The sequence below is a fragment of the Drosophila bipectinata genome, chromosome 3L, assembly GCF_030179905.1.
Source record: "Drosophila bipectinata strain 14024-0381.07 chromosome 3L, DbipHiC1v2, whole genome shotgun sequence".
Lineage (NCBI taxonomy): Eukaryota > Metazoa > Arthropoda > Insecta > Diptera > Drosophilidae > Drosophila > Drosophila bipectinata.
In genome coordinates, this window is record NC_091738.1 from 6,984,509 (window position 1) to 7,011,504 (window position 26,996).

The 26,996-nt window shown below is 41.2% G+C and overlaps 2 protein-coding genes across 3 annotated transcripts in view; both read left to right on the plus strand.

The window, feature by feature from the left end:
* The first annotated feature begins 653 nt into the window (after positions 1 to 653).
* Lmpt (four and a half LIM domains protein limpet) overlaps positions 654 to 26,996 on the plus strand; it is a 52,454-nt gene continuing 26,111 nt past the window's right edge. The window contains exons 1-2 of one of the 2 annotated variants that reach the window (XM_017232070.3): positions 654 to 856; positions 16,719 to 16,804. In XM_017232070.3, the coding sequence (XP_017087559.1) occupies positions 773 to 856; positions 16,719 to 16,804 (170 nt within the window). In that variant the 5' untranslated portion in view covers positions 654 to 772. Of the gene's footprint in view, positions 857 to 16,718; positions 16,805 to 19,478; positions 19,667 to 26,996 lie in introns of those variants that run through there. The other variant, XM_070279430.1, reaches the window with a different exon arrangement.
* On the plus strand, positions 10,960 to 12,983 carry LOC108119079 (uncharacterized). Its single transcript, XM_017232075.3, has one exon. It carries the CDS (start codon positions 11,178 to 11,180, stop codon positions 12,726 to 12,728), a length of 1,551 nt encoding a protein of 516 aa, XP_017087564.2. The 5' UTR covers positions 10,960 to 11,177; the 3' UTR covers positions 12,729 to 12,983.

Sequence of the window (26,996 nt, forward strand, 5' to 3'; positions counted from 1 at the left end):
CAACGTTCAACAAAAGCTGGCAACATCGACATCGGTGGTGGCAACAACAACCACACCGGCTTTGGGAGCGTTCCGGTTCACCTTTCTGTGACGTTGGCGGCTAAAAATAACGAAATGACAACATTCTTTGCATACGATCCAACTTCCAGACTCATTAGCGATTTGAAATTGTAACTGTAATTGGGAATATAGCCATCGCAACCGGCAACATGGCCATATCCATACAGTGGATATCAGTTACAGTACCCCCGCCTGGTGTAGCTTTAAAATCCAATAAATTTCAATTAAACTAATCGGTTTCTTGCCATTTAATATTTATGAAAAAATTATTAAAAACTGATTTGTGGCTTGGCAAGACTATATAGTTAAATAGAAGATTTTCAAGTTAAGGTTTCTTGGCCTCTACAAAGCCCACTCCAGGTATCTACTGTACAAACACCAACGCCCCAACCGGCAATTAATGAAAAGCAAAAACAAAACTAAAGTGGCAAAAACAGTTTCACGTTAGCAACATTTTTCAACGGCAACGCAATAATTTGTTTATAGACCTAAAAAGAGGCAAACATAGGAACCACTTTGCCAACTGATAAAATATAATAATAAATTTAATTTGTTTCGCAGCCGGCAAAGCCAATCGAAAAAGCAAAAAAAAAAACCTAATAGAAACCTAAAAATACTTAGTGCAACCAAAAGCAATACGAAATAAAGTTCCCAGTGAGTTTTATAAATTTAATAAATAATAAACAACGATAGGAGAGAGATAATTGCTAAAATGACACCATCGCCGACCAAGGAACTTACCATGAGTGCCACGCCAACCATTTCACGGCGTCCCCGGGAGGAGTTTGCCGAGAAGGTAAGTGGCTTAGATACTTAGTTAGTTAGTTAAATAGATAGATAGATCGATTGTTGAGTACTTACAAGTACTATCTATTAAAAGCTGGGGCCCCCTACCTCCATTGATATTGGCTAAACTTCCTGTGTTTCTTTTAATCGACCCCAAATGTTCTGAAAAAGAAAAACATAAACATTTTGGCCTTAAAGTTTTCCTTTTCTTTTCCCCAGTAGCGCTTTTTGTTTGTTTGTTTGTGCGTTTCTACAATAAAATATATGTACTCGATCGGGGTATACTACATACTATATGTATATATACACATCAATGTTCGGGGGAATAAATATCGCTGTCATCGCAGATTCTCTGGACCTCTGTCGTAATCTTTCCCACCTGGTCCCTATATTATGGCTTCCGTTACCCCATCACCTTTTTACCTCGATTTGTTTCCGACCCGGTCTCGATCGGGTTTGTCTGCTTTTATTCTTGGCTCTGACTAATCGAATCGAATTCTGGCCATGGTCTACGTAAAGTGCGGAAATTTCGATGATAAGATATCGCCTGGCAAGCTATAATCGTTGTACTTTGCCAATCACTCGCTTCTGGGTTACTCTACCAAGTTGTTTTTTGGATCGATTTCTAATAAATACGTCTAATAAATCATTATGAGATGTGTACTTTTCCGAAGAATTTAAAAGGTGTTACGGTTTAAATTTAAATATTAGCTTGCTTCGAATAGCCTTCGAAAATCTGGGCAATATTTGCTATAGCAATAATTTTATTAGGGCTATAAAGTGACTTTGGTGTATGGCCTCTCCAAGACCGCTTTTGATAATTCCGAAAAATCATTCTTTTTGAGGCTGACGTCACTTGAACCACTTGAAATGCAAAAAACAAACAAATACGAACTGAAAACACTTGCTGCAATAACAAATTCAAATTCGAAATTCACTCGCGGGGCTTAATGAGAGGTCAGTGTGAATGATGCCATGAGCCTCATTACGGCAGGGCTCGAAACTGGATTTAAACGATCATTAGCATTTGAGGCAACGGAGCTTGATGTATGGCGATATTAATAGACACCGAACAGTTACAAATTCATATGCAAATCTCATTATTTATGGCCTGTATCTGGATCACACAAGAGCTGTCGCCAGACAACGCCCAAGAATGTTTCTTCGAAATGGAGATGTCAAGTCAGGGGGGAAAGGAAATAAGCCAAATTAAGAGACTCCAATCAGCAGTATTGGTTTTTTTTGTGTTTTTTTATTTTCTCAATTTTTGTCAATTGATTGATTCGCCACAGTCGGCCACACACACAAAGTTGTGTGTAAGATCAATCAATTTGCCGTGATTGGAGGCTACCTGTGCGCGGGAGTTTGGGGAAAATCTTTATGTATCTCATGCTCCTATGTTCAGGTATTTCATTTCGCTTTTTATCTGGCCTGTCAACGATTGTCACTCAAGCGTCCAATGCAACGAATTCATGGCATTGACCATGAGGCCAAAACTTTTCGGCCTTTTCGGTTATTGGCTGGATGTGTGCTGGCCCGCCTTAAAAAAAGCGTTGATATGATAGCGCGGGGTGGCGTGCCAACGGCTAATTTTGAATATTCTGCATATGTCTGAATGTCTTTTGCACAAAAAAACGCCATAAGCTCGAAATGAGAACAAAAATTGCGCGCCACATAAAACAACAAACCGTGCGAAATCTGATGCAATCGATGAGATCATCGCCGGCAAGATTCTTCATCCGAATCTGGGCTGGAGCTCCCCCGAAGCCCACACAAGCGTAATAAGCCGCTCATAATTATAATAAGCTAAGGCCAGCATAATCGTTTCATTAGCCCGTGGATTTTTCTTTGCATTTTTGAGGGCGAGATTAAGGAATTTCCTCGAGGGATTCTGACTCATCATGGTGCATCATCATGTTGACAGCCCTACTCCTTGGTTTCCTTCGAGAAATGCTCTTCTTTGTCTTTTTTACACTCCAAACAAAAAAAGGAAAGAATGTTTTAAAATTCAGATTAATTGAAAGACTGTTATATCTTAAATCGCTCACGCTTCCTGCCTTAATTGCTCCAGTAGGTGACGAATTTTAATTATAATTGCTTTGTTTGATGGCAATCTTTATAGTGGCCAGTTAATTTATGGCCCACTGATGGTGCCTCAGATCCTGTTTAAATCAGAAACAAAAATCTAAACCTGAGTCATCATCCAAAAAGCAAGAATATATATTTGCATTTTTATAGTATTTGCATCTTAAAGGCAATCGTATTGGATTACAACTGCTTTAGTCTATAGCTGTCATATTAGTGATCGATATCTGAACAAGTCAATAAACAAGAATACTTTGTGGCTTTTGGGGTTTCGATATATGGAGATATCTACTTAATAAGATACTGTGATTAGTTGACTATTAAAGTCAATAATTGATTTGAAAAAAATGCTATAAAGTTTTATCGGAAACTAAATTCGAAAAACGTTGGAAACTTTTTGTGTATAAATCTTGTAGGTCTTCGGAGCTTTGTTCTGTTCCGCTTCATTTTTATACCCTTTGAAAAGGGTATTATTTTTTGGTAAAGTGGTGGAAGTGGGACTCTATCGATGCTATTTTTAGTCATCTAATCCGATCACCAAATTTTATACGGATTAACCGACTATATCCTATATCCTTTTTCAAAATTTGTAGTATAAGAAATTGTTTTAATAAAGAATATGTCAAATTATATCCGATATTTGCAGTATATGAACATAGATCATAGATTTTAAAACACAAACAGCCACTTAACTGCAAGAGTATATAAACTTCGACTCCGGCGGAAGTAAGCTTTCATTTATTTTTGACACTGTGAAATCCGAGGCAATCATTCTGCGGCTTCCAAATGCCAGACCATGAATATATATTGTATAGTATATAGCGTGTGGTATATGCATATAAGTGGCTATGTATTTGCATTTGGAGACGCGACGCTTGGCATTATTTTGCGTTTTAAAAAAACAACCTTGCACTTGGCTGAGCTACGACCAAAACCGTCAGACTGACAGCCGGTAACTGGTAACTGGCAACTGGTAAGAGGTAACTGGTAAGTGGCTTTAACTGCCGACTGACAGTTGACAACTTTGTCAACTTTTTAATTGCATTATTAGTTTTCATTGCCTGACAATTTGCGGGCAAATGGCTCCAAAATGATGGAGCCTCCCCCTCACGACGTATTTCATATTTTTGAATTTTGGATGGTAGCTCGTTAATTTGCTTTTTTTGGCGCCCTCTACAGAGCCCCCTGGTCCTCCCCCGGTTTTGGGGCGTGTCAAATTCCGGTGTCCGTTTTTGGCTCTTCCGTAGATTGTTGCGTGCCTTTGTTATATTTCCCAGGGGCGTGTTAGTTGGACGGTTCATAGATATGCCCAGTGAATGGTGGAACGTTAGAACGGCGTTAGAGCTACAGAAGTGTGGGTGCGGATATCATCTTGCACACCTTTCCAAACACACGGGGTGGCAAAGGGATGGGCTGGGTGATGGCCAGGTGGCTAGATGGTTGGGTGTCTATAAGACTAGATGGCCATGTGGCCAGTGCCATATCACATGGCGGTGTTTGCGCAATGGAATGCTGGCACGCTATAGCTTCTAGGTTTTTTTGGGCCTCACTCTGTTACCTCCATAGCCAGGGTATAGCCAGGGGGATGGTGGTCTCATCATCATCCTCATCGTCATCGTCCCACCTACCCTGACACCACCTCCTGAAGGTGCTGCTCCTGTTTCTGTTTGTCTTTGTCATTTTTTGGGGAGGTGGGCGATTGGGAGGCCTGCGCCCTTGTCGCTTATTTCATTTTGTTATTATTAATTTAATTGATTTGGACTTTAATTCGTTTATTTTGGAACAGCTGGCGAAAACGTTATTAACACAAAAAGTTTACGCTCGGCTCGTTTGCCTATTTTTAGAATATTCCATTCCATTCAAATATAATTTTGTCATAAATTTTGGCTTAACTACAAGCGTTTTATTCAAATTACTTTAATGTTAAATACTTGGCTGTTTGGGCTGGGCGATCTTCTGCGGATTCTCTTTCGGCTTTGAACTGTGGTAACCCCAATTTGCATTAGATGTATTTTGTGTGATATTTTTATTATTTGTCAGGTTGTTTAGATTTAATTTTTGCTAATCATTCGCGCCAGTCAACATTTCACACCCCACGAAAATCCAGTTCTGAGCGTTTTGAATATAAATGGCTTGGAGACGACGGCGTTACCCTTCAAATCTCGTCAACAAATCTTAAGCTCTCTTCAAGCCGAAAGTCAATATTGTTTTTTTTGTTTGGTTCTTAACCGGGTGACGTCATTGAGGGCAACACGCGCAGATCGGAAATTGAGAAGCCCCTTCAATTGAAGCAAGTCTCCCAGAATGAGGTTTTTTATTTCTTAGTCATGTTGCTGTGTTTTTCCTTTCCTTCTAAGAAAAAAAGGCATTTAATTAAGAGATCAACAGGAAGCTTAAAATGTCAAGTAATAAAATATCTAAATTTAAATTATATAAATCAAATAAGATCAAAGTGTTTTGATTAGGAAATTTATGACAATTTCTATCAGCAGAATAAAACATTATCCTATACTACTGTTGTGCTTCGTAACCTACCAGGACGTATAATTTCTTTCAACGATATTCCAGCTCTTTAATGCTCTATGCCTGAATAAGTAAGTTAAGGGGGGAAATACAATTAAAAATTTATTTTTTTCGAAAAATTTTTTTTTGTCTTAATGTAATCTAAATATGTCTGGGAATAAGCCTTTCAAAGCATAAAGCCGTCCGGTACTTATTTTCAAAGTAATACGCAATTTAGTGAGTGCGTGTCAGTGGTAAACATTAGTGAGTGGTAAACTTTAAACGCTTCTACTGAAAAGTCGTGTTTTCAAAGTCGCCGTGCAATGTACAGGTCAGAGATTTCATTTCAATCGAATGCGGTTTTTTGCTTTATGTTTGAAATGAAATTCTCCACAACATGAATGAAAAGATTTTTCATATTTATTTGTTATAGCATTTTTTTTTTACAAACAAAGTCGAAAAAAAGTGTGTTTTTTTAAAACATTTTTTTCAATTTCAAATTTTTTCATGGAAAAACCATTTTTTTACATATGAAATAATTCATGTTGTGCGCTGTACCTCTAAGTTTAATGCCCAGTTGCTGTTTTTTGTTTTAGACGTGATCCTGGGCCTGGAGACTGCACGGCGCAAAGTTTATCCCCCAAAACACGTCTCCACATTATTGATCATAAATGGACTTAATTACAATATTTTTCGAAAAACTTGACTGATTTTCATTGCCCAATAATTTCCTAATAACATGCAAAAAGAATCGCTAAGATTCATTCAATTCCCTACTTGCAATCCACTCCCAAAGATAGGCCTCATTTTAGGCCTTTTAATTGTATTTCCCCCCTTAAGTAAACCTCCTTCCCCATACGATGCTTAAAAATAAGGCTCTACGTCATCGTTTAGCGTTTTGGCTCTAACACATTCCTCCACCGTATCCTCCTCCTCCTCCGGGCAATGCCACTGCAGTTGCCGTTTTGGCCACTTCTCCTTCGGCTTCGTGCCATGTGGCCTTTCTCCAAAAATTTTCAAATAAAACAGTCATGAGGCCGTGCCACCTGCCCCCCATGCCACAGGCCTGGCCACCTTCAACATGGCCTGCCGTAGAGTTTCGCAAAGCTCGCGTCATGCGTGCTTCCACTTGGCACCTATTTATGTATAGTTACACTTTTGGCTATACTACTAGTTACGATTTGGATTAATTTTTAATGAAATTAGGGTTTTTTTGTTTTGTTTATGAGGAGAATAATCCAAGAAACCTTAGCTATACCAAACCTTAGCTATATGGTATACAAAAAAAATATTTGTCAAAAATATTAGTTTCAATACGTTCATTTCAAATACAAATTCTTACGAATTTATAGGTTCTTTTTTTGCTCTCACTAAGCACTTCTATTATGTTATTTAATTTTTAGAATATCTTAATTACTCTATAGACCAAAGTCTAACTAAAATAAATCAACAAATAAATCACAAAATTCAAATGTATTAATCAATTTTAAAGAAAGCTGTCTATAGCTTGTAGTTTTCTATACTTCTGGGTATCTTTAAAATCTTGCAAAGTTCACAAATATTTAATATATGGATTTCTGGTCATAGTTTCTATTGATGTAACCCCCGCTGTCTGGCTTGGCATGGCTTGGTATGTGTTGGCATTCATGAGTGTGTCTGAATGTTGCGCTGGTGTTGCATGTGAGTATTGGATGGTCCAGGCCCCCTTGTACTCATACTCGTACTCGTACTCTTGATGGTCTATTTTACTTCTTCTTCTCCTCTGGGCCATTTCTTGAGCCGCGGTCTCTCAGCCTGCCGGCAACCGGTCACGTTTACTCTTTGTGATGCTGAAACGCCAGGGGAGACCCCACTCCAGCCCCACTCCAGCTCTGTGGGGGTATACCCCCCTTGTTATAAGTAAATAGGTAGGCAGGCGATTGGAGCAGCTGTGTGTGCTCTATAACTGTAAAAACACGCTCGCCCACTTCCTTAAGAGCCGGCATTTGACCAAGACAGCCATTCTGTATCTTTAAACGTATGTGTATCGAATTCATATATGTATTCCCCTCGATCTCTATTTACGATCTTCTATATCCAGCTCAGTGTTGTCTTTGGGGCGATCGAGATGACGATGGGACCCCCATGTGTGTGTTAATTTTTAATTGTGCTAAATGTGCACATAAATACACAATAACCGCTCGCCAAACAGCATTCACGATATACAATCCGCAACTCACAATTTTCAATTTCAACACCCACCCATAATTTGGCTTATTTGTGGCTGTTACCCTGCTTGGGGATTGTTGCCATTTTTTTTTTTTGGATTTTATTGTAGCTGGCATTGGGCCCCCAAACAGCTGTCATTGTGTGATGTGAGTGAGGACGAGGGTGGATGCTAAAGTATTGAACTGCTGACAGTCCCCAAAGCCTACTATTATATCCTCCCTCTTATCTGTGTTTGTGCATGACTTAATAGCTGATAAATTCTATATGGTAGCTCGTATAGCCAAACAGATATATGGGTCTCTGTACTTGATACTTTGTACACAATGCAGTTGGCCCAGCCGGACATGTGGCCGGACTGACACATATTCATAATTGTGTCTTCCAAAGTACTCATTACATATTCCAATATTGATTTTGTTGTCAAGGGCAGGCCTTATAAGAAGTGTAAATATTTAAAAGTTGCATAAAAAAGATGTGGGCCTCTCATCTTTATTCAATAAACATTAAAATATACACCCAAATGCCGATTCAATGAGCAATTCGGGTGCGTAAAGGGCATTTGTTCCATTTGATATAATACTCAAGCGACTGGAAGCCGACCAAAAGATATATCATTTGGCTTTCTTCACTACTCACCGAAGTCTGTTTTTTCTGTTCAAGTGATTTATTTCGCACACGAGCCATAAATATTAAAAATGCTTCGGGTCTTTATATTCCATGTGCTGGCCTACCTCAATCCTTAAATACAATTCCTTTGATGTTTAAGTTTAGAACAAAGCCATTTACTAAACGAGGGACCATTCCCCCCAAGGAACACACTCTCAATGATTAATTCATAATATTTTGTTTTTTGCAGAGACAACGGGTTGTATGAGTAATATTTTCTACAAATTGAATATTCATTGAAGTTTGGATTTATTTCCGGCTTCCTGCACACCAAACCGTTCCAATTTGCAGTTATACATATTTTATTAATCTTTTCACAATAAACATTTTGGCGCAGCAATATTTCTCCTGGTCTGGCCCGGGCAGGGGGAGCACCCTGGCACCCAATTTGGTGGCCACGACAGTGTGCTTGTGGCATGCAGCATGTGGCAAAGACTTTGTGTTTCTTTATTTTCTCGCCTGCAGATGCTGCTGCTGCTGCTGCTGAAAAGTGTTTATGTATGGAAGTTGCTGGCTCATGATTCTGCGAATGGCGTGAACTTTCCCCCTGCCCCAGAGACGGGGTTCGAGGCTTCCTCGTATCCCGCTGTGATTTTAGATTGCCCCAGTCCCAGTGTATATTTGTTGAAAGTATTTGTACATGTTTCCATTTCTTCGGGCTACAGCCTTGCATGTTTTAACAATTAAATACAATAATAGAAAAGTTGGAAAGGTTAACATTATTTAATTAAATTGTAGAATTATACTAGTCAGTCTTGATGGAATTAATTTATACATTATTATGCTTATTTTAACAATTTAAATGTGTTTATGATGCACTTTATATTGTTTGTTAAGCTTTAATTAAGCTTTAATCGTTTCTAAATTGCCTCAATAAAATCAATAAACATAATACCCTCATTATGCTATTCAGAATTTAACAAAGATTTAATCCGCACACATGGGCACGTGCTGCTTAATTATTTATGTACATACGTTTATATTTATTTGCCACAAGCTGCACACACAGGGACTGCCTACTTTTGGGCAGCAGCTGCTCTTAGTCGAGAACTGAGCCTAAAAGTAGGCAAGTCCCGCCGGCCTGAACCTGAATTTCAAATTAAAGAAGATTACAATTGAAAAATAGGCAAATGTAATTCAGGCAGAGATTTACGAGTCAACTGGGACTGCCCAAATGCAGTGGTGCTCTTCAATTCCATCGAAGAATAACACGTGTTTGGTTATTTGCTTAAAATATGCAGCCTTTAATTGTCAGGCAGCTTCAAAGCGGCATTCAACTCCACTTGAACAGCCATCAACAACTCTGTCGGCACTCGAATTTCACAGATACACAGATATGGAGATACAATCTAATGACTCGCATAAAGCGCTTTTGAGCACGGCGGAATCGGAAGCGAAACAAATCAAAATGCCACTGAAAAGTGAACAAAATCGGGGGAAAAAAACCCACAGCCCCACACAGACACACAGAAATCACACATCTCTCCCCCCTTGAATCTTTTTCGAATCACTCATTAGACCAAACAAAGAGACACCCGGTCACCGTCTTCGTCATCAAAACTCGTGTCTGAACAGCTCCATAGAATGCTCAGCACTTCAAAGAAACTGCCAAACTGCCAAGCACCTGAACTCAGGTGTTGCGTTGTTACTGTGTCTTTTGTTCATTGTCTATTTTGTTGGCCCGACACCTCCCCCCGGACTAGACTAGTCCCCCCGGAAAAGTCTGTATTCCCCAAAATGGGGCATATAAGGCGGTTGTTTTGTTTGCAACAGGAAGCTTACTCAGGGGTAACCATATATGATTTTAATGTTCCAAAATGGAATAAAAACAGTATTAATATTCCTTAAGATTTCGAAATATTATGACTTATAGATAGGATTAGTGAACTTTTAAATAATTGATAATAAAGTAATATATTTCAAGATTTATTATCTTATGGAAAATGATCTTAATAATCTATTGTACTTATCAATAAATTTATATTTAATTTGTATGTATTAATATATAAACCTCATTTTTTGCAAATCTTTGATCTATATTTTATAATGGCATTTGTAAACTATAAAATTTTAGCACTCAAGTGTTAATTATTTCAAAAGCTAATAGTCCAGAACGTTTCTCCGAATTTCTTCCCACAAATATTAGAAATACTATTGCCTATATAATGGGTATCTCCCGATCGTATCTATACTGATTCAATAATTAAGTTCTATTAATTGTTGGTAATGTCTGGCCCGGCAGTGTAAACGCTAATGCGTTTAATGAGCTGTTGAAGCCCGCTGGCTTTGGCTAATTAGAGCGATTGCCGATGCATAAATTACGAATCCGCCGTTTTCCCAACTCTGTCTGGAAAAAGGGTTAATTTGCATAATACCTGGTATATACTCGAGTGTGTAAAGCACCCACGCAGTCAGCTGGCGATGAGCACATAGCCATGTTATAAAAGCGGCTCAAAGCGTGCGGAACACGATGATGAAGTTAATACGCTAAATTGGTCAAAACAAACGTATCAGACTTGGCAAGAGAGATGGCAATACCACAGCCGAAAGAGACGGGTATACCGCCAACAGACAGAGAGAGAGAGAGTAAGAGAGTAATAGAAATTCTAGTGATCCGCGTAATATTTGAAGTTTGGGCGCTCAGTTGCTCAGTCGGTTTTGCCCCAAACAGAAATCCAAGTCTACCCAAGTTGCTCGACGGCTGTTGACAGTGTCGGTTCGCGGCTTGGATCGCGCAGATCACGGATCACAGATCACAGATCGGAGATCGTGAATCGCTATTAACAGATCAGCAGCGATTACGTCTCCTTCAAGGTTAATTAGCCAGAAGAAAACAGAGAACGAAGATCCCCACCCACATAAACGCCGTGATGTCGTTTTTCCGGAATATACGCTCCTCGCTCTCGTCGTCACGGGCCAAGAGCTCCCGATCCTCCTCCCGCGACACAACGCCCGTGCGGTCATCCGGTTCCCGGCCGGCCAGTGTTATTAGTGCCGCCGCCACCAGTCGCAGGGACTCCACCGCCAGCTCTACCCTCCAGCGGGGCGACACCTTCATACTGCCCAACTCCGAGGAGGATACTGCTCCTGCCTCGAACACCTCCACTCTAGAGAAGAAGTCAAAAAAATCCAAGGTCTTTAGCAAGTTCAGCACTTTCACCAAGCGGAAGAAGACCCCTTCCCCCGAGGAAGTGGCCAGCTACGAGCACCATCCCAGCGACACGGCCACCAATACCTACTACAAGTGGAGGAGCGATGGAGCCGATCGCCTGCAGGACTACGACGCCCAGGCGGATCCCTTCAACTTCCTCTACGAACAGCACTCCAGCCTGAGGGCACTGCAGGCAGGAGACTCCAACAGCGGAAGCGTCCATCGGCAGTCCAGCATCGGCTCGAATTCCAGCGGCAGCTTCGACTCCTCCACGTACCGCAAAAACAAGACACCCACGCACCTGAGAGAGCAGCTGGAGCAGCTGAAGACCCACTCCAACGACGACCTCCTGGAGGACCAGCAGCGCGAGGAGGATGAAAAGGAGAAGTACAAGACAGTCACGCTGAACAGCTTCAGGAAGTCCTTCAGGGATCGCCTGCTGCAGCAGCAGAAGGAGGCCCCCCACAATCCCGCCTGGTTCGTGGAGGTTCCCGCCCAGCCGGCAGCGGGCAAGAACCTGGAACGTCGGGAGTCCAAAGAGAACCGCCCGAATTTCCTGGTCTTCGAGAACGATAACTACAGACCCACGTCGCGGTCTCCGCTCCGGGATCGTCCCTCGCGTTCCGCCACTCGCTCGCCCGTGAAAAGAAACGAGACCTTCCGGGTGACTCAGTCCTCGTTGCGACACATAACCCCCTCGCCGGAACCAGTACCCGCCCCCTCCATTCGAATCGAGATCAAGAACTCCATATCCCCGCACTCGCCCGGCAGATTCGTGCCCGTGGGCGTGGCCAAGCCGATGCCCACAACGGAGTACTACGCCCAACGATTGCTGGCCACGAATCCCAGCCGACCACCCGTGAGGAGCACCAGTCCGGTTCAGAACAGATGGCACCGCCAGGCGACCTCCCCCACCCGCCTCAGTGTGGGCCAGAGCGCCCCGCAGAAGGGAGGACGAACCCTCGTCCACATCGGCGCCGATCAGACCAAGAACATCCCTCCGGTCACCAGGGGGCGTGCTCCGACGAGGGTCCAGCTGTACGGGAACAAGCCGCAGAGCCGCCAACCACAGCAGACCACGTACTTTGGTGGACACTACAATGCACCTGCCAAGCCCGCCAGTAGAATCGCGTCCAGCGGAGGTCCCACTGTATATTTGGGGCGTCGCGAGCCGCCAACACGTGCCGCAAACACTCACACATCGGCCGCCCACGTAGCCGCCCCCATGCCACGTCGGAATCGATCGCCGATCAAAATGCCCTGGCGGTAGGCGGTAGGCGTCAACCAAATTGAGATTCTAAGAATGGAGGAGGATCGGGAGAATCAGGAGAATTCTTCAATTGCGTCACTATCAAAGCTGGGAGCGCAGTCTTGACTCGTTACTTGTTGTTGCCAGTCAGTCGATAATGGGCAAACAAATGATTTATGTATCCATCAATCCATGCAATCCATGTCGAGCGTTGTGAATTTTTTTTATACGTAAAATTATGGCTAAGTAAATAATAAAAAACAAACAAACGACACCAGATAATGAAAAATGTACGCTGGCTTAAATGGGGGGGAATTTTTATCCATTACTTTGACGACTCACGACTCCGGCGAACCCGAAAAAGCACTCTAGTATAGAGTGTTAATTGTCAGTTTTGAGTTGTGGCCCCAAAAAAACAGGCTGACAGTGCGCTCTGAACTTGCTGCTCTAAAAAAAAGAGTAGTTAGGTCAACGGATATATGGACATATCGCACTGTAGTATGACTATCCGTATGACTAACTGTGCATGAAAATGAGCGAGCGTTACGTGACAGGCATTAAATATGGTAACTCGATTGGTTGACAAGACGAGGGCGGGAATTTCTAGTTAGAAAGCATCTGATGAGTTTTTGGCCGTATTTGGTTTTCGAAAAAAAAAAAAAAATCTATTCGTACTCGTACACAAATTATGGAATAAATTGCCTTGCCCCCCTCAGGCTATGGTGATGTCAACAGACGTTCTACTAGATTGTCATCTTGTTTAGATAAAGAATGCATCGCAGAATAAATCCATTAATGGGATTCGCTTTTTATAAACCCAAGATGACACAGCATACTCTCAGACAATCGGAATAGTTATATAAATACTTTGTTTAATTGAAACTTTAATCTTTCGTGGAGTTTCTCTGACCGTATCCGTCTCTTGGCTAATTAGCAGATCTCTGGCCCACTAAATTTCAGCCGAACTCTGGGCTCTTTTCACTTTCTAATCTGGCAGCAACGAGGCCAGTCGAGACTCGTCTTATGGCCAAAAGCGCCATTAACTTTGCGAAAACTTCTTTAGTTAGTTGTCGGCTCTAAACATGGCCAGTGCAACTTGCCCAACTCTACGCATGATCTTGAACTACATACTGAGACCGAGATCAGTTGTCGTCTCAACAGTCTCAGTTGGCCACGCACTTTGTCTAGTTGTCTAGTTTTTCCATTTCGTAGTCGTTAACTGGAGTGTGAAAAAGTAAACATTTTGATTTTGCAATGTAAGCTAAAACGCAGATTAACCTTGCCCAGATGGGTGGGAATCTTGGTGTGATCTTTGCGTGGGTCTTCTACAAAACAGGTTGAAATTAGACTTTGAATCACCTAACAGAGCTACCAGCTGGGCTCGTAAATAACATTAGGTTAATTCGTGATCATTAGGTCGCTGTTTCCCGCAACTCAAGCCCGAAAAAACCCCCAAAACTTCACTTGTTCCATTTGGACTTTACTTGCAAGTGTGTTTCTTTCTTTTTTTTATTTTATTTTTTATTTTTGGGTTGAGTTTCGCAATAAACAAACACTTACTGTTCTGCTTGCGCTTTAAAATATATAGTATAAGAGAGTGTGTTTTTTTTTACTACGCATAGATTCATTTCCAAGTAACTGAAGACCGGTTTTCTGTTTTTTTTTTATTGTTTATACTGCCGCCAATGGAGACGACGACCTACGGATTTTATTACCCTGTACAGGTTGGAAATCAAGGGTATTTCGGGTTAATATCATAAAAAATGGCACCAAGCTCCAAATATGGGATTTTAGTTTATTTATTGTTTATTTATTTTTAGAATAAAACGGAATTTAATAAATAAACTATAAAGTTTAAGAAGGAAAATCGATCTATTAAAAAAATTACTCATACGACTAGTAGGCCAATGCAAGTATGGGTTTCTTTTCAGAATTGAAAGCTTACTTAGAAGTATTTTTCAATATTATTTATAAACTTAATAAAAAAAATCAACTGTTTTTAACAAAGACCCTATTATAGTTTATGGAAGGTCATGTACCACAGTGCGTATGAGTGATATTTTTCTCCTTCAACTTTCTCAAAGTTTGAATGGATTTTTAAGAGGTATTTTATGGTCTTTACCCCAAAAAAGTTATACTCTCTTTCTACTGCAGACAAACAGTCAACAGCCAGTGGCACATAACGTCATAGTTCGAAAATGTAGTGTCTCAGCTCTTTCAATTCAGATTTGTGTATATTTTCGATATTTCGCGGAATATTGTCTCGGCCGAGCTAGAATTTTAGCATCGAGTGGGTGAGTCCAGTGAGTGGGCTCACCGAAACTGGACTGGCTGCCATTAGAGCCAGATTTGTTCGACTTAAGAGTTACAAGACAGCGAGCCAAAAAGTCAAGAATCCCAAAATGGCAATTGCAGCCCCGATACAAAATTTCATTGCTCATGTTTATTTATGCTGGAGATTATGAAAATTAAAAATGAAATTGGTTCGCAGGCGAACGAAATGGCAAATGACATCACGGATTATTTTCGGGGGAGGAATACAAATCGGTTGATAAGCCCGAGCCGGCTCAGATCCGAATGGATGGTATCTGTTTAATATCACATTACAGCAACAACGTATTTGGTGAAACTTTTGCCATCAGGGATTTATTGACATACCCATTTGTTTAATTGGCGACACATTAATCTTTGCTCCAAGCCAAGAAAAAAAGCCAAAAAATATATCTATAGATATAGGAATAGCATCAAAGTCAAAGCGGAAGACAAAGCGGCGACCCGCTTAAGTGGAAATCAAACATTTGCCGAACAGCGACCCAAGTTGCAACTTAATGCCAATAATATCCGCGCGTCAGGGCGCAAATGTTTGCCCTGTCTCGTCCTAGTCCACGTCCATGTCCGCGTCCTTCTTGCCAATCCCCCTGCCATTGTCATTGTCCTGTGCCGTGGCAGTGGAATTTTATTCCGCCGCCTTTGAACTGGGTCAGCATCGATTTTTGGCCGGCGACGTGTCACAATTATCGCTGCCAGCGATGGATTCGATGGCACCCAAATGGCTGCCTAAAACAAAAACAAAAGGTCCTGAATAAAAATGGTAAAGTGCACTGAGGGCATGGCAGGACATCCGGAATATTAATGCTCCGGGTCATCGCTATGAAAAGTCAAATTTCGTGTTTATTGGCAAGCATTTTGCCACTGCAGTCCTCGACTTAGGGGCCAGTCAGCAGGGGCAACTGGCAGGGTAACCGACTGGCAAACCGAAAAAGGAAAACTATTTTCCTGCAGTTCACCAGGCAGGGCCGTTTTCCACCGAAACAGAAACACAAAGACAAAGGCAATGTTGGGCAAAAATGGAAGCGTGCCAAGTGCAATTTCTGTGTTTCCCTCCGCGTTGTGTTTGTTTCGGTTTTCGGTTTTGGCTCGGTTCGTCGTGTATTTTTGGAACAAGTGCAACTGCAACATCCACGGCAGCAACTGCAACTGCCACAGCAGCCGCATTCTGCCGGCGTTTGGCCCCATCTTTTTTGAGCTTAACTTTTTGGCATGTGGCATCGGTTTTTGCTTCCGTTTTCCTTTGGCTCACCAACTGCAATTTCCATATATACTTGTATTTGCATCCCCAACAAGCGCCATCGCCATTGCCAGCACCCTCAGTCCTCAGCCCTCAGCCTTAGCCCGGTCATTTCAGATATGGCCAGAAGAACATGGAATTGTTTGGTGCAATGGCGCGTAAATGAGCAGGGCAGAAATTAAGTTGTAGAATCGTAAATCGGTTGTGTCTGGACCCTTGTTTTCCATTTTTTTTTTCCAGGAATTAAACAAGACTTGTTTTGGGTTTAATATAAAAGGGAGTTGATTTAAAAGGCAATATGTGTTCTCAAAGTGTTTTTATTTTAAGAGAAAACTTTCCAAAGAAGCTAGACATTTTTAGAAAATAATTAAAAACAGCTTATATATTTTTAAAATTTCTCTTCTTTATATTAAACTATTCTTTATATTTTTCATCTTTTTCAGGGTGCCATCATAAGAGAGGTTGAAGATGGAGTTCGCTGCGAGCAATGTAAATCAGAATGTCCTGGATTTGCAGCGCACGATTGGAGGTGAGATATAAAAGAACCCAACAAAAAAAATCAGGAGCTTAAATTAGGGTCTAAAGTTTTGGATTGCATTTAAAATGTTCCTATTGAACCTTCCTTTATGAAATAATAGTAAAAACCATAAACCTCTCTTAAGAAACCAAAAACCGTACTCACTTTTTGCGCAACCACTGTAAAGCTTCATACCAAAGCTTTGGCACTGATATTTGTAGTACCAAGCATAACCGCTAGATGGGGCCCCTCAAACATTTGATAAACAAATGATTTTAAAATGTTATTCAAGAATTAAAATAAAAATAATCCAAAATTTATGACCCCAAAAAGATAAATAAGCCGACAGCAACAACGTTGATCTGTGTATTATTATAAAACCGTAATAGATTCATTTGGGATGATTTAAATTCGGCGTTTATAGAACATTTTCCTGTGTGGGATCGCAATTAGTGTGTTTCGATAAATAAATTATGCGTCAGCGGTGCCAAAAGCGGAGGAACCACCGCCTCTCAAGCAGCAGGGAAGCAGAAAATGGCCAAAAACAGCCCCTACAAGTTCTGTGGTTAGAGAGGCTCCGCAAGTCAGTGGGAAAGATTTTGGCACTGCCTCCGGAGACTCATGGGTGCATCTAATAGATACTATCTGTCTATGTATATAGTAGTACTGATGACATCGTTGCAACGTGCACCACACACAAATTCAAACTGGCCACAGCGCTAATTTATGGCCCCTGTTGTGGCCGCGTTCCAAATAAACATTATTTCAGCTCTCATTATTTTCACTATTTATCATTGTTATTTGCGAATGGAAAATAACACCCCAGTCGAACTTTTTTTTATTTATTTTTTTAATAGCTACAACTATGCAATTTTGCCAGCCATTATGCAAAAAAACAACCCATATATGTATGGAAATAGGAAAATATTTCAGCAATTGGCCAAACACTTAGTATTTTCATCCGCAAAAACCCATTTGGAATTACGCCATTAATTCCTGAACTGAACCGAATGTCCGTGTGTCCGTCTGTCGGTTGCTCCGTCCGCCGGGCGTCTGTCGTCTCCTTTGTCTAACTGGTGCTGGTGTTTTTCTGTTTGTGTTTTCATTTTGATGCTGGCCGCACGCCAATTCCATTTGATGATTTACGGGGCGTATACGCTATATTACTAGGGGAGTAATAGTACTGCACTTTGACAGAAGCAAATTTATTTAATTAAAACATTTAATATCATTTGCATAACCTGATTAAATACTTTAATAAAATGTAGGTATTTTTTATTTTAAATTCATAAACACTATTTCCTAGGACCCTTTCTTGGTAGAGTATCTAACATTTTCTATGTTTACCTTTTGCACTTTTTACCAATTGTTTCAATAATGCCTTATTGGTTTTTGTTTGGCTTTCAGCCTTTAATTTGGATATTTTCTTAAAAGCAAATATCTTTGTTGGCTTGGGTTTCGTGTTTTCATTTCGAAAATCTGGCTATCAAACATGCAGGTAGTAAATTAAAAAAAACTTTCCCATTTCTTTAACCAAAGAACTTGTAGCGCAGAAACATAAAAAAGTTATTGGGCGGATTTCTATTAATAAATAAATCATCAAGATCATCATAATTATTTGATGAAAATTTATGATATTTTTGGGAATGAATTCTAGAGAATATTCTAGCAATGCTTAACTGATTAGGAGCGTTACTAAGCACTTTCATTGTATACTAATTTTGATTTCACTTTGCGGCAATTAGTTGGCAATTAAAGACCTTGACTCGATTCTCTATATTTGCCCAAGCAACACACACATTTGTTTGAGAGGGAATCGATTGGAGATTCGAGATTCAAGATTGAGGACCGGCATGTGGTTGCAACATCAATTTGCCGGGTTCAGCCCCAAGTTCAAGCTTTCCAGCGACGCGTGCAGTTTGTGTTTTTTGCCGGTCGTCTCTTATTTTTTTAGGGCTTACGATTATTGAGCAACGAACACTGACATTGACTGACGGAGTGACGGCCTGGCTGACTGACGATCGGGCTGGCCTGAGCAGCTGAGCTGGTGTTTGTGCTACGTTGTAGTACTTACTTGTCTCTAACAGCTGCGTATTCGTTTGGCGATTTATATATACACATATATTTATTTTTGTGATTGTATTTTTTTGTGTTTTTCGAGCTGAGACGAGCTCAAATTGCATTGTTTAACTGTTAAAGCAGTTGTTACTCAGTGGCCCACACGATCGGGCTGTGTCAGAGAGCGAATGAATATTCAACTTAATTTTCAACATTTTTTAACAAAAAAAAAATAACACCAAAGTCAAACGAAAAGTGAGAGCTTCGAGCACGCGATGTGTCAGTTGAAACTTATCGGCATTCAATGTATAATATTTTATTTCTCAATATTCGTTATCAATATTTGAATCAGTCGCTGTTATTATGAGTAATAGTAGTGGATCATCAAATTCCTTATAAAGAATTTTTATATAAAAAACCAACCAAAGAAAATTTAAACCTTAAATTTAAAATTTAAATTTAATAAAATTAACAGAGTGCCCTAACCTTCGACCTGTACACTCCACTGTGCCATGAAATAAACTGAAAATCTGAGACACACACTCTGGAAAGTTAGCCAACTTGAAGATTGTTTGGCCAGGGCCCTCGATTGCTTGTGATTTCAAGTTGCGTGCGAAGTTGACGTTGAAGTTTGGCCAACAGCATGCTGTTGAAGGTGCAGTCATGTGACGTCTTGCAAGTGCAACCGGTGCTCGTGAAGAAGCAGCCAAAGTTCCCCACCCGTGAACGCCACATGGCCATACGGCGGAAAAAGTCCACGGCCACGGTCACTCCAGAAACAATAAAAATCATATCGCCAGACGGCGTGGAGCAACGGTGAGCAGCCAACGGTCTAAAGAGGTCTTCTGCCGGGTCAGAGCTAAATATTTATGAGTTATTGAGGTGGTAATTATCGGCTAATGGATTGGCCCGCGGCTCACAAAGTATTTTAATTGGGCATCAATCTTTCGGCACTCGCCTCGGGAAAAAGCCGAGTCGAGAGAAGCCAAAGGCCAAGAACAACACGAAGAACTTGAATAAATTCTTAAATTTTACTTTGATTTTGGCAGCTCATGATTTTTCTATTTTTTTGGGCTGCTGCTGTTTTGCATAAGTTCGCACTTTGCGGTATCAGATTTTAATGGCGTGAGTGCTGAGGGAACTAATTTTAATTAAATATAGGTATCTATGATTATAGCTTTAACCCATTAAAATATTTTCTTTTACTTATTTAATTATTTTTGATTTGTTTATATAGATTCTTTTGAAGCTTACTTTGTTAGTTATTATTTTTAAGATTATGTAATCTTTCGCATACATATCCCCCAACGGAGGCATACCAAAATTTTTTGACAAGAAAGCAATTTAAAACATTTGGCCAGCCAGAGTCGAAATAGTGACGAATGATCATTGTACTTGGACCAACAATAAACACTGCCAACCGGGCCAAAAGGCAACTATACTACTCGGTACAAATTATTTCAGTGTTTACTTAATGTGACGCTAATGTTAACGTGAATTTCCACGAATCAAAGCAAACGTCAAAGCCAAAATAAAAATATATGTTGTAGATGAAACACAAAACACAAATAAATAGGTTCCATTAAAAAATAAAAACAGCATTTGTAGCCACCTTTTGGGGCAGCAAACAGAGAAAAGATGTGATGCCTTAATGGCAGGCGCACATCTGAGCGCCATTTACACCTGTGGCCAGCGACAAGCGCCAAACGTGTATCCAGCAGATACAAGATACACAGCCTCTCTGTACATGTATCTCTTTTCTTTTTTGTTTTTTTTTTGTCTGTAATGTAATGAATGTAATTTCCTTTTGGCTGTTTGTGCGTGTTCGGGTAATTAAAAGCAACAAACGACAGGCTCGTGCAACCAGGGGGCGGCTGGTGGGTGGCTCATGCCCAATGGCTGGGTTAATAAACAAACAAACAAACAGACTACCCCGTCGATGTTTACCCATCGAAGAACTCAGGTGATAAATGGTCTGATTTCTGGCCAATTGCATCTGCATGTGCACTTAATATTTTCTGATCAATGGATCTCATGGGGTCTTAATTGGGGGAGTAAGTTTAATATTTTCGTTGCTAAACCTCAGTTACGATCACGTGTCGAATCGATTGGCAATCGCAGAGATACATTATCCACATATCCCATATAAATATTGGCCATGCAATCCCTAGTGATTCCGGCACTTGGCTTGTCTCCGCGTCCATTAATCAGCTGCCTGGTCGCAGTCACGTTTTGCATTTCGCCAATGTATCTGGCTATCTTTGAGGTAGTATGTACTCGAGGCGGTTAATGTGGCTGCTTATCAAGTTGACAGACACTGCGGCGACAGGGACACACCACACGAACCACCTGAACCATCTACCTGGAGCCGGGATCCTGGACTTGTGTGTGAGCCTCTCTAATTAAGTGGTTTCAGGCTCAAGCATGAACTCTCCGGCTACGGTCATCAATCTTCCGGATAGGCAGAACCTACTATAACAGCAGATACAGACATTTCAGGAGGGAAAAAAGAGCTCACATTAGTTGTCTGATTTTATTGTGCAATTCAGCAAATGAATCATTAATATTTACGATTAAAATGCAAAGCCAACAACAACTCGGACATAAATTACATCAGGCCCGCCCGGCCAATGAATCTTCAAGATGGGCGACTGATGGGTCAGCCACCTAAATAATGTGCCAGCTACCCGACTGTTGACTCTTTTTCGTGTCTAGTCCTCATGCCGCATGCCCCATGAATGAAAACACTTGGACACACCAATCAAGTGCCACCCAGCCCGCCCACTCAAAGGCTTTGTATATTTTTAGTGCAAATATACAAAATTGGCCAAGTGCCGCTACCAGAGCGAAACAGAAACACCAACAAACCGATTCCAATGGCATCATAATGTTATTAAAGCAGTTGCGTAGTCTGAACTTATGCCAGAGGGGGACCTAAGGGGGTTCCATCAAGGCAAAGTCTTTGAAAAAATAAATACAACTCTTTTTAATATTTTATGAACCATAATCGTGTAAATAATGTTTCGATTTTATTTGCTTACATTTCCATTTTTCATTTACTATATAATCCTATCCAGATCCCCTTTGAGCCTAAGACTAGGTCTGTCATGGCCCATTAGCCTTGTCTTTATGGATTTTGTCCAGCTAACTTGGCCTTTTAGCCAGTTGCGCTTTCTGCTTATAAATAATTGCATTTCGGGACTTGTTTCGTGTCTGCTGGCTGCTTAGATGCTTAGATGTGGCAATCAAAGTCAAAGTGTGGAAAAAAGTGTCGCCAGTCGGCAGTACCCAGTCTCTTCTCGCCCCCTTTTGATAAATGACCAGAGCAAGTGGCTAGCGGGAGGTGGGCTTTGTCGTCCGCCAATTACGACCTTGACCGCCTTCCACCGGAAGAACTCATATCGCATATGTGTGTGTGTGCGGTTCTTGGTTTACATTTCGAGTAATAAGTGCAGGGACCGATGGCCATTAATTTGCCGGAATTACCACACCGCCCTCTGCCACTCCACTCCATCTGCAGTTGGCCTTTACCGTTCCTGCCACCCTTCTTCCTCTTCAAAATAAAAGTATCTAAGCACTTCGCCAGCCAAGCGCACTACCTGTTGACTCATTAACTCGAGTTACTAAACTACACAGAGGGAAAAGTCTTTAGAAGAAATATAATAATAATAATAATAATATAATAATAGTTTAAAGGGAATCCTTCGTTTAGGCTTATAGTTTAGATAGTTTTAGCTTAGATACATAGATATACAGATACATTTTCTTAAGTTCCAAAGCTCCGATCATTATAAAATTTGGTGAGAGTATTTTTTAGAGTGTATACCTTAAAAATATAAATATGCAATATACTTCTTTCCATCCATCACGACCTATATATATACATACCTAGCTCCCTTATTCCCCCCATTTTTTTCGAGTGCCGGTTTATGCAACTCCGTCGCATATGAGTTGCAACTCCCACCGCATTGTCACTCTCAGGTGGGGGTGTGTGCACCGTCGTGTGCCGTGCCGCGTTAATGAAGAGCATCATAAAAAACCGACGCAATGCATTGCTAATAAGCGGTTCTCGTGGCACGGCCTCTCCCCACACCCCACCTCCCCCCACGGATGCAGTGGCTGTGTCATTATCGTTCACCTTTGGAGCTTCCTCCCCCCGGCCAGCCACTCTCTCCCACCACCCCACCTGGCACTTTCTTTCTTATGCTGCGCTTCGGCTTTTCTGCTTTCCACCTTCGGCCGAGGGCCGAGCCAGCCGGGCCGAACTGGAGGCGCAGACAGCGACGCCGACGCAGCCGAGTTCAGTTAGAATTGGCTTGTACAGCGGTGCGGTTGCGGTGCTGTTCGCTGGCGTTTCCCCAACGTTTTCGGCTACCGCGCGTTTTGCGCGCGTTTCATCCGCGTTTACCCAGTGTGTGTGTGCTCCCCCTCAGTGTTTGTGTGTGCGTGTTTGTGGAACAAATAAGAATTTTAAATAAATTTAATTAAATCGAATTAAATTTAATTGCACATTTTTTGTATATTCACCTCTTCATTTGGCCAACGACTTGACTTGGCCGTGACGTCGGTATTCGGCTTGGCGAAATTTGCTTGAAATCAAGTGTTTTAACATTTATTTGAATCGTAAACAAAAACAGAAATGCCTTGCCTCGATTTGTTTACATTCTAGGGTTCTGCGGTTTCTTCATCTCTTATTCCGAAGGAATTCTTATTGCAGAAATGTATGCAAATGTCAATTGCCAAAAATTGAAATAAATTCAGGAGACCTGCTCATTCAAAAGGCAGTTTTAATAAATCTTAAAGCCAAAAAATGAGTCAGTTTGGTGCCAGATCTCCTCCCTAATTTTAATCCCACACACATTGACATTTTTGTTTATTCCTGTATATAATTTTTCACCCTTTTTCACGGCCCATTGCGCTTTTCCCAATTTTGTAACACATTGTGACCAGATTTCGCGGAATTGTAATCCCCCAGCTCGTTGGCGAATATTTTTTTGCCTCAGTGCCGAGTGATAGATATCTGTGGGATCTTTATCCGTCGGATACCCGTAGTTCCCCAGAACTCGACTCGAGATGCCGCTTCCATTTCGCAGATCCATTGCCTTTGTGGGTCATCTAAGGGGCGATCTTAATGGGTTAATGGGTTTATTTACTTGCACCGCCATCTGATGAGACAATAAAGTGAAGATGATTGCGACTTTGGAAGCAAACTAAAACACATGGGACTCTCAAGTCATCTAAAGTCAGTAAATAGTGTAATCAAAATAACTGGGTAATGAGGTGTTTGCTCTCAGATGGGACCTATTGATAGGCCAAGATAGAAAACAAGGTTATCAATTCTTGTATGACGTGCTGCTATCTGGGTGTTATCTTGTAAGGCCTATATCTGTATCTGCACCTAAACAAATAGGTTTTATAGAGTTTATGGTAGTTCATTTCCTTTTGAAAATCACTTGGTCTTAGCTGTGATTTATGCAGTGACATTTGCGGTTCATCTCTGTGGGAAACCCCGGGCAAGGTTGCAATAATTTACCATGCAATTTGTAGCTGAAGAATATTCTATCTGTTTGCGTCCGGCAGAGAGTGCTCCATAGCCCCATACCCCATTCGCCAACTACCCAACCGATAACTTTGAGTCTAACCCCTGGCTCGTAAATATCAACTAAGCTGGTCTCGGGTCGCAGGAGGGGGATACCCGGTACCCAGGCTTGTGCATACTCTGGTGCATATGTTAATTATCCCACCTGGCCAATGATAGCAGGGGCATGGGGAGGGTAGTAAGCGGGGTCTCATCCACTCACTGATTCAATTAGCGGTAGCCATACGCACATAACCCATATTTATGGGTGGTAGTATAGAGTGTGTACTATATACTATATATTTCCCGTATATAGGGCAATCTGAGCGTCCGACAGTAAAGTGCATTGTTCTGTTGTTGTTGTGGTAATCGCATTAAAAGTCGTTTAATCGAAAGCGAAAAAGAGAGCACACACTAAGTTCCATACTTCCACTTTTACCTTCATACCACCCCCCACTCAAAAGGGGGTGGGTTAGTGGCAAGTGGCAAGTGGTTGGATGTGGGAGGAGGGGCCACAGCTCATAATTGAGATTTGTTGCACTCCGACGTTGACTTTTATGCGAGCTCTTTTTATTGTTTATTGTTTACAGCGGCAACATGTAAGTGCAATTACAGTGGAAAATTGGATTTCCTCCCTGTGGAAAAGCGCCATCCCTCCGGCCTCTCTTCTCCTCTCCATCCCATGGTTTTTGAGGTTTTTCCCCTGGAAACAAATTGTTGGTCAAACAATGCTGATTGCTCGCTTCTCGCTTAGTAGGATAGGATAGTGAGCCAGGAGTCATGAGCCGGGAGTGTAAATATATATCGGGCACATCCCAAAAGGGAGACATCTGGGGGAGAAGCCGTAGTCCCAAAACTTTTCCAATTGCGGCTGCCGCTCGACGTTTGCCTCTATAAATGAAAGTGACTTTGGGGCTTATCAATTGTAATTGTGGCTCCGGGTTACCTCTGCTTCGACCCCCTCTCGTATCCCCGGAAAACACCCCGCCATTGCCTCAGAAATCCACGCGAAATGCTGCGGGGCCTACTAACAAGAAAAGTTGTCGCCGAGTTTGTCTGTGAGTTGGCTCTATGCATACAGTATAGGACAACATTGTAAGGCTCTTAGTCAGTTAGTCTGTAGCCAGATTCTAGAAGATATCATATCTATAATAAACACGTAATATGGCCAAAATAGATAGCGCTTTTTTATCAGCCAAGTAGCTTAAAAGTTAGCACTTAGTGGGTGGACTACCTCCTCAAACCTTGAAAATATTATACCCTAAGCTCTTATTAAATATTCATTATTTTAAAGCTGGTTTCAAACTATAAGCTAATCCGTAACAAAACTATTCAATTATGGAGCAGACTGTAGCCAACTTTTGGCTTTTAATTACATTTATCTGGCAAAACTTTCAGTCCCCAAACTAGTTTTATTTGTTTTTCATACGCATTTTTGTTGATTGTACACCATACGATATCAGTTATTATTATATTATGATTCTATTTGGCTATATTGGGCGTTTGGGGCTGAGGGGGTTTGGCCATTTCAATTAAATAAAAATCTGTGGCAGATGGCAAACGTTGGCTGAGCCACATTCACAGTTTTTGCGCCTGTTTCTGATATGACACAAAAAAAGCAAACACAACTCTTGTTGCTCTTGTGACGACTCTAATCTGAAATGAACACGTTTTAATGGCATTTTAATTGTTTATTCAGCGATAACATTGCGCATCTCCTCTCAACTGAAAGCAAACAGCCAGAACCAGAGCCCATCACCATCACCAGACAAAGGTACTTTCAGGAACATGAATCTTTAGATGGAGAGTGTGGTACTCGTTATTAACCATATTAGCACATATGGCCCGCATTGGTGCATTGTCAGTTATCTTTCAAGGGGCAAACACAAATGTGTTCCTCAAGACTCTACAGTCACAGCTGCGGGTATTCAAAATTTTTAAATTTAGATCCCCGTCCGTGTGATCTATCTGTGCTTGGAAATCTGTCAAATTCAATTTGTTTCCACATCAATTAAGGAAAAAATGACATTTATTTCTGGGTGTATACACAAAAATAGTTGTGGGTATGAGGTGTATTTTCGGCGATGAACTCTTTCCAATTGCTTTAATAATATTTTTCATTTAAAATCAATCGAAATCAATTGTTTTCGGTTTGTAATCAGTGCATAATTGATTCTCGAATGCCATTAATTATGCTGCGGTTGAAAACGGGGAATGGAATCTACTTTAAAGTTGCTTATCGAAGGGAGAATATGAGTTGCCAATTTAAATTTAGTTTATTTTTCATTTCCATACCGGTGTACTGTGAAAATATACACAACTGGCAGATCTAGTTCTTGATAAAACCGATTCTGACTCACCTGAACACACATTAAATTATTCCATATATTTGCATTGCCTGACCCACCTACCCTCCATATCCATATCTCTCTTCACCCTCCAGTCCAAACCTGTTGCACTTTTCCGCATCAAAGTCGTGAGCAATTACCCAAACAGTTCCTCGTCCGCTGGAAGCCCATAAAAGGTCAACTGAAATTCTTGGACAGGCTGTCAGCACCCCCTCCCTGG